The following is a 7500-nucleotide window of genomic DNA, read 5'->3' as shown; positions in this document are numbered from 1 at the left end:
TACACACACACACACACACACACACACACACACACACACAGAGGAAGAGAGATTAGATTTCAGTCTTTTGTCATTTGTACATTGGTTTGTGGTGTTCTATGAATTGGCCATACAAGGTCAAATAATGATACACTTCATATCAATACATTAAATATGCATTGGTTTTGTAAGTCCCTATACACACACACACCTCCATGCTGGATTTAGAGTCTCCCATGACTGGAAGCAGTAGAGACAGGACATCTTCCCGATTAGATCCAGCATATGCCAATCCCAGCCTACACACACACACACACACACACACACACACACACACACACACACACACACACACAGAGGAGACAGAGGATCACAAACAAATTAAGAAACCAATAATATCACTGACCAAAAGCCTGGGATTGTGTAGATGTTTGTGTGTGTGTGTGTGTGTGAGTGTGTGTGTGTGTGTGTGTGTGACTCACCCAAAGATGGCTCCGATGCGCATGACATTGCTGTTGTGCAGGACGTAGTCTGAGAGGAGGGCCAGAGCAGGGTCACACTCGTTCCTAACGCCAGAATTCACAATACCGCACGCCAGCAGCGCGCCAGACTACACACACACACACACACACACACACACACACATACAGAGGAGCACACATACACAAAACACAAGTTAAGTCAGATACACACACACTCTGAATACAGAATAAATTAGAGCACATGCTCAACTAGAACAGAGACGTGAGTGTGTGTGTGTGTGTGTGTAAGTGTTCACCTTGATGTAGTCCTCAGATGAGTAGAGGTATTTGTCTATCTGTGTGAGGCCACCGTCAACATCCCACAGCAGGATCATGCCCAAAGACGCCGCAGCACTCAACATACCTAGCACACACACACACACACACACACACACACACGCACAACATATTTTACCTCTAAAGTACTCTTAAAGAGGCCACTATTGAAAGTGATTGTGATTAATACACATACATAATTAATGATATCAATATTTTGTGTGTTGTATGCATTCACAGTGTGTTTGTGTGGTGTGGTGTGTGTGTGTGTGTGTGTGTGTGTGTGTGTGTGTCTCACCGTGGTCCTTGTTTTTGTAAAGCCATTTGTTGCCGTCTTCAGTGAGCAGCTTGTCCTGGCCGAAGGCGGCGTTCACAAAACCGTTCACGAACGAGGACGCCAGATTCATACGAGCAGAGTCCACCTGGGAACCACTCCCACCAAACCCTGAGGAAACACACACACACACACACTCATCAGAGTCCACCTGAGGAACCACACACACACACAATCATCACTACCACCGAACCCTGAGGAACCAAACACACACACACACATTCATCATCACTACCACCAAACCCTGAGGAAACACACACACACAATCATCTGTGTTACAGAATCTGCTGCAGAATTAAGTGGGTAGAGGGAGACGGATAGAGAAGAGAGAGAGAAGAGAGGGAAGAGAGGGAAGAGAGAGAGAGAGAGAGAGAGAAGAGGTGAGGACGCAGGACATACTGTTGTTCTCCAGGTGAGTTTTGTAGATGTCATCTGGAACTTTAGGCTCCATGATATCCAGCTGCAAGAGAAAACACACAAATATAACAAAACACAAATATACCACACACACACACACACTACACACTGAACTTCTAGAATATACATGCAACACACACACACCTTCTAGAATATACATGCAACACACACACACACACACACACACACACACACACACACACACACACACACACACACCTCTCTAGCCAGGGCCAGGAAGTTGCTGTTGAGCTGCACGTTGGACATGATCTCGGTCAGGTCCTCATAATCCTCTACGTCCTCATTCAGCTCCAGAAACATGCCGTGTCTGCCCAGCATGAAGGCCATCTCCTTCTGGACCACACTGCACACACACACACACACACACACACACACACACACACACACACACACACACAGGGAAGAAGGGAGACAGCTGAGCACAAGCACTGACTGTAATCACTGAATGACTATCAGTAATCACTGCTGATAATCACATCCATTTCATACAGAGCCAGAAATACAAACCTGTACCAAACACTAATAAATTATGCAGGAGCTTCTCTGTGTGTGTGTGTGTGTGTGTGTGTGTGTGTGTGTGTGTGTGTGTGTGGCGTACATTTCTTTGCAGGAGGTGAAGATGTTCTCCACCAGCGGCACATCATTGAGCATCAGCGCCAGCCTGAGGGCTTCTGGGTAACGGTTGAACTTGCGGAAGATGTTGAGAGCGCACTTGAGCAGCGCCGAGTTCTCTGGCTCAGGGACGTAACTCACACAGCTGAGGAGAGGGAATGATAGAGGGAGAGAGAGAGGACAGATGCAGAGAGAATCATTTAGGATTTAAATTTGTTAGACAAAACTGGACAAGGCGAACGCTAGCTAGAGAGAGAGAAGCACATTTGGAGAGGCATCTTCCTCATCCCCTGAGTGGGAGCGTTCAACGCGATGACGAGGATAAGAGGACTGAACATGAGGTGGAGTCTGCACGCATTGCTTTGCCCAGGTTGGCTACTTGATGGAAACACTTCTAACAGGATGTCTCACGTTCATCACCATGGAAACACTTCTAACAGGACGTCTCACATACGTCCCCATCACTCCGCCCTATCCCAGGTGGACTCCAGTCTTTTTAACAACAGAAACTGCAAAATTACAACAAACTCCCGCTGTTGCCTTCCAACAACAATTTTAGACTAATACATTTTTTTTTTTTTTTTTTTTTTAAGAGACTAGAAGGGCATCCCAAAGGTCAAAGGCCACATCTCACACCGTTAGCGAACGTGAAACTAAATCCATGGAAACGCTCCGTGAGTCGGCCTAATCCTGCTTACAGACAGACAGACGAACTACCAATCAGACTGCACCTGGCTCCTGCCTACTGAAGCGGGATTTTGCCACCTGATGGGAAAATGAGCCGTGTTACAATGTCACATTTCAGCAGCAAAGCTCTACGAAACATCACACAGAGAAACTGAAAACAAATTGACTCAGACACCCTATCAAGCTCTCCACAGACAGACACCCTGTTTAGCTCTCTCCAGACAGACACCCTGTCTAGCTCTCTCCACAGACAGACACCCTGTCTAGCTCTCTCCAGACAGACACCCTGTCTAGCTCTCTCCACAGACAGACACCCTGTCTAGCTCTCTCCACAGACAGACACCCTGTCCAACTCTCTCTCCAGACAGACACCCTGTCTAGCTCTCTCCACAGACAGACACCCTGTCTAGCTCTCTCCACAGATAGTGTGACCTCCAGATCAAGTGAAAGCTTCTTATTAGAGACAGACACCAGGCCTAGTCACTCATGCTGCCATTGATTTGAAAAGGAAGTTCTATTTGTCTAGAGGCAAAATAAATATTTGTAAAATAGTGTTATTAGTGATTTCATAAATATTCTTAAATATAAAGATCCCGAAACTGTGCCGTTACCTTGGCCCATAATGATGCTATATAGATGTGTGGTCCTGATGCTGTATAGATGTGTGACCTGATGCTGTATAGATGTGTGACCCTATGTGTGGTCCTGATGCTGTATAGATGTGTGTCCCTATGTGTGGTCCTGATGCTGTATAGATGTGTGACCTGATGCTGTATAGATACGTGTCCCTATGTGTGGTCCTGATGCTGTATAGATGTGTGTGTCTCTGTGTGGTCCTGATGCTGTATAGATGTGTGTCCCTATGTGTGGTCCTGATGCTGTATAGATGTGTGTGTCTCTGTGTGGTCCTGATGCTGTATAGATGTGTGACCTGATGCTGTATAGATACGTGTCCCTATGTGTGGTCCTGATGCTGTATAGATGTGTGTGTCTCTGTGTGGTCCTGATGCTGTATAGATGTGTGACCTGATGCTGTATAGATACGTGTCCCTATGTGTGGTCCTGATGCTGTATAGAAGTGTGTTCGTACCTGGTGAGGTAGAGGCAGACTTTAGCGTAGGCGTTCTCGTCGATGTAGTCCTCCAGCATGTCGAGGCGCTCCACCTCCATGAGGAGATCACAGGCCTCGTGCTCCGCGTTGTGAGCCATGTTGTAGGGGACGATCTCACGCACCAGAGCCAGCAGCACCTCCTGCTGAGCCTTGTCCCCGTCCTCCACCTCCTGCCACTCCTTAGCCACCTCCCCCGCCAGGTGCCTGCACACACACACACACACGCGCGCACACACGCACACACACACACGGTTAGAAAGCTCCAAGTATGTGTGTTACCAGATATGTTTGCCATGAGTTATGGTGTTTTTGCATGTTCCCATGAGGCCAGCTCCACCCAGTGTGTGTGTGTGTGTGTGTGTGTGTGTGTGTGTGTGTTTGTTACCTGAAGTATTTGTGTTCCCATGAGGCCAGCTCCACTAAGTGTGTGTGTGTGTGTGTGTGTGTGTGTGTGTGTGTGTGAGAGTGAGTGTGTATGAGAGTGAGTGTGTATGAGAGTGAGTGTGTATGAGAGTGAGTGTGTGTGTGTGTGAGTGTGTGTGTGTGTGTGTGTGTTACCTGACGTATTCGTGTCCCCATGAGGCCAGCTCCTCCTGGGATCCCAGCAGGCGGTACTTCAGACACTCCCTCTCTCCGCTCATCGTCATGGCGAGCACAGACACCACATCAGCACAGAAGCGCTGGAGGAGAGAAGGAGAAAAAGAAAGAGAGAGAGAAAGAAAGAGAAACAAGAGAGAGAGAAACAAGAGAGAGAGAAAGAGAGTGGGGAGGATGGGAAGAAACAGGGACAGAAGCGTGTTAAAGAGTGTGAGACGTGTGTGAGAAGGCTCTCTACATGATGATGATGCAACAGGACACACACACACCCCAACACCCACTATTAAACCCAACCTCCAAAACACTACTCAGTAGAACACAGAAACACGGTACAACCTACTGACAGTGCAGCAGGAACACACACCGTCTGACAGACACACACACACACACACACACACACACACACACACACACACACTTCTGACAGTGCAGCAGGAACACACACCGTCTAACCCCACCGCTTCACAACATCAAAGCCTTTATTCACAGCAATCCCACAGCTCCACACACACACACACACACTGTACAACAGGACACACACACACACACACACGCTGGCCATCACACACACACACACACACACTCTGGCAATCACACATATTCCCAACATCCTTTATCCTTCAGTCACACACCTCGCTTCGTTTAGGGTTCTCCTCACGCTTGGCAAAGTTTAGCACCACACACACACACACACACACACACACACACACACACACACACACACACACAGACACACACACCTTGTTGTCTCCAGCCTCCATGGCCTCGTAGATCTCCTTGAGCTTGGCGTAGTGCGGGCGCAGGAACTTGAGGGGTTTGGGCACGGAGGTCATGGAGGTGGTGGAGGAGCGGATGTGGCGCCGCAGCTCCTCGAGGGCCGGCCGGTAAAGAGAGGTGTCCTTCTCCTGAGGAGCACACAGTGGACACGGAGTGAGTGAGTGTGTGTGTGTGAGTGTGTAGAGTGTGTGTATAGTGATTGAGAGAGTGAGTGCAAGAGATTGTGTGCGTGTGTGTTTATGATTGTGAGTGAGTGAGTGAGTGAGTGAGTGAGTGAGAGAGAGAGAGAGAGTGAGTGAGTGAAAGTGTGTGTGTGTGTGTGTGGTTCAGCAAGGCTCTTCCTCCTTCATCAAGATCATTCAAAGAGTGAGTATTACTATGATAGCTGTGTGTGTGTGTGTGTGTGTGTGTGTGTGTGTGTGTGTGTGTGTGTGTGTGTGTGTGTGTGTGTGTGGAGGGTCTTATACTCACGCCTAGTCGCTCCACCATCATCTCCAATTCCTCTTGAAGCTGTTTGTCTTCCTCTGACTGTAAAGATAAACAAACATATTGCTGAAGAAGCATGTTGACACAACGTGGACTATATGGCTGTACATGTGCAATCCGTTAGGTCTTCATTTCATTAAAAAAACTCTAAACAGTCATCAATTACGCCAACTTAAGGGTTTGAATATCTAAATACCGGTAACTAATTTAACGAACGCCAATGCGTTGCTAACGAGGCTTAGCTGTCAGAATGACAGTTTATTAACAATCAACGTACATTTCAGCTGAGATCAACATATCTGAGCATATATTTTCAATATAATCTATTTTTCCCGTTTATTCATAAACACAAGCCGTGACACATCATGCCTGTGTTCTTCATCCTGAGCTACCGTACCCCACTTAGCTACAGCTAACTTTAGTCAGCTAACGTTAGCCAAGCTAATGCTAGCGTTAGCACCTGAGCTAGGTTGACTCGACGAAAGACCGTTTGACCCTGATTGGTATACTGAAAATACATCTCCATGATTTTAAAATCTGAATAACTTTAAATGTACTGTAAAACTACAAGTAGATAAACTAGTTCCCTCATTTGACCTGTCTCAACGACAAAACGTTTTCGGCCTGCACAACCATGTTGTTAAGCAGTGACTCAGGCAAATTTGCTAAGAGTTGTACTGTTCAAAATATCTTTAAATTAATTCGCTTTCACCCACCAGCTCCTGTTCTTCCTTCTTTTCCTTGCCCTTTCCAGGCGCTGGCTTTTCTTTCTCATCCTTTTTGTCGGGAGTTGTCTTCTCTTTGTTTTTTGCTTCCTCCATGGTTGTGATAAGCGCTATTCTCTCCGAAATTCCAAACTGTGCTTCTCTTCTGCTGCCGGTTGTTGCGGTTGCTTCTCTACTCAACAGTGACAGACAATGAGTCGGCAGCTCAACATCGCCTCCTATTGCCCTGGAGAAAAATAGCTGCTAGGACATGCCGCAACGCCAGAGGGCGCAAGAAACAAGGGTTTTCATGCGATACAAAATTCCCCAAGACAACAAGGAAGAGAAGTTCTTCTCGTCTGATCACATGAGTAGACCATTTGCTCGCAAGGGCTTTACGGTAACATGGCTATGTTGACATTCGCAAGTTTGTCTCTTTTTAGATCTGTGTTACTTGTTGTTTTGTGCCTCTTCTGCTCCGGTGATGCTCGGTTTAAAGGCTTCCGTAGATTTGTGGATCGGTCCGAAGCAATGCAGCACACAGCCAGAGCTGGACCTAAGGTGGAGGACCAGTGGTTTACCCAGAGACTGGACCACTTCAACGGCGCCGACTCCCGCGTCTGGAAGCAGGTGAGTGTGGTTCCGCTCGACCCAGCCATGTTCTGCGGTCTTAGCCCTGGGAGGGAGTTCCTCAGCGGAAGACTGGGTCTAATAAGCGCCGCTGCGTTTCTCTGTGCAGAGGTACTTCATCAATGACACTTTCTACAGAGCGGGAGGGCCGGTGTTTCTGATGATCGGGGGAGAGGGCCCTGCCAACCCGGCCTGGATGCAGTACGGCTCTTGGCTCACATACGCAGAGAAGCTGGGCGCCCTTTGCTTTCTACTGGAGCACCGGTTCTACGGCAAAAGCCACCCCACCCAGTGCGTGTTTATGGGTTTACACACACACACACACACACACACACACACACACACACA

The 7500-nt window shown here is 47.7% G+C and overlaps 2 protein-coding genes across 2 annotated transcripts in view; one reads left to right on the top strand and one right to left on the bottom strand.

Annotated features, from left to right (window-relative positions):
- Positions 1–6707, bottom strand: part of psmd2 (proteasome 26S subunit ubiquitin receptor, non-ATPase 2) — a 12865-nt gene extending 6158 nt beyond the window's left edge. Inside the window, exons 1-12 of the mRNA XM_080844304.1 lie at positions 6535–6707; positions 5804–5860; positions 5296–5460; positions 4517–4638; positions 3938–4162; positions 2147–2305; positions 1747–1891; positions 1510–1570; positions 1075–1221; positions 758–864; positions 462–589; positions 191–278 (exon numbers count right to left, since the gene is read on the bottom strand). Coding sequence (XP_080700430.1) covers positions 191–278; positions 462–589; positions 758–864; positions 1075–1221; positions 1510–1570; positions 1747–1891; positions 2147–2305; positions 3938–4162; positions 4517–4638; positions 5296–5460; positions 5804–5860; positions 6535–6639 — 1509 coding nt within the window. The 5' untranslated portion in view covers positions 6640–6707. The remainder of the gene's footprint in view (positions 1–190; positions 279–461; positions 590–757; positions 865–1074; positions 1222–1509; positions 1571–1746; positions 1892–2146; positions 2306–3937; positions 4163–4516; positions 4639–5295; positions 5461–5803; positions 5861–6534) is intronic.
- A 211-nt stretch (positions 6708–6918) lies between these two features.
- Positions 6919–7500, top strand: part of prss59 (serine protease 59, putative) — a 6760-nt gene continuing 6178 nt past the window's right edge. The window contains exons 1-2 of the mRNA XM_080845347.1: positions 6919–7152; positions 7262–7443. Coding sequence (XP_080701473.1) covers positions 6928–7152; positions 7262–7443 — 407 coding nt within the window. The 5' untranslated portion in view covers positions 6919–6927. The remainder of the gene's footprint in view (positions 7153–7261; positions 7444–7500) is intronic.

Source organism: Sprattus sprattus (genome assembly GCF_963457725.1).
Source record: "Sprattus sprattus genome assembly, chromosome: 9".
Classification (NCBI taxonomy): Eukaryota; Metazoa; Chordata; class Actinopteri; order Clupeiformes; family Clupeidae; genus Sprattus; species Sprattus sprattus.
Note: the sequence above shows the minus strand (reverse complement) of the source record. Positions and strands in the feature narration are given on the sequence as shown.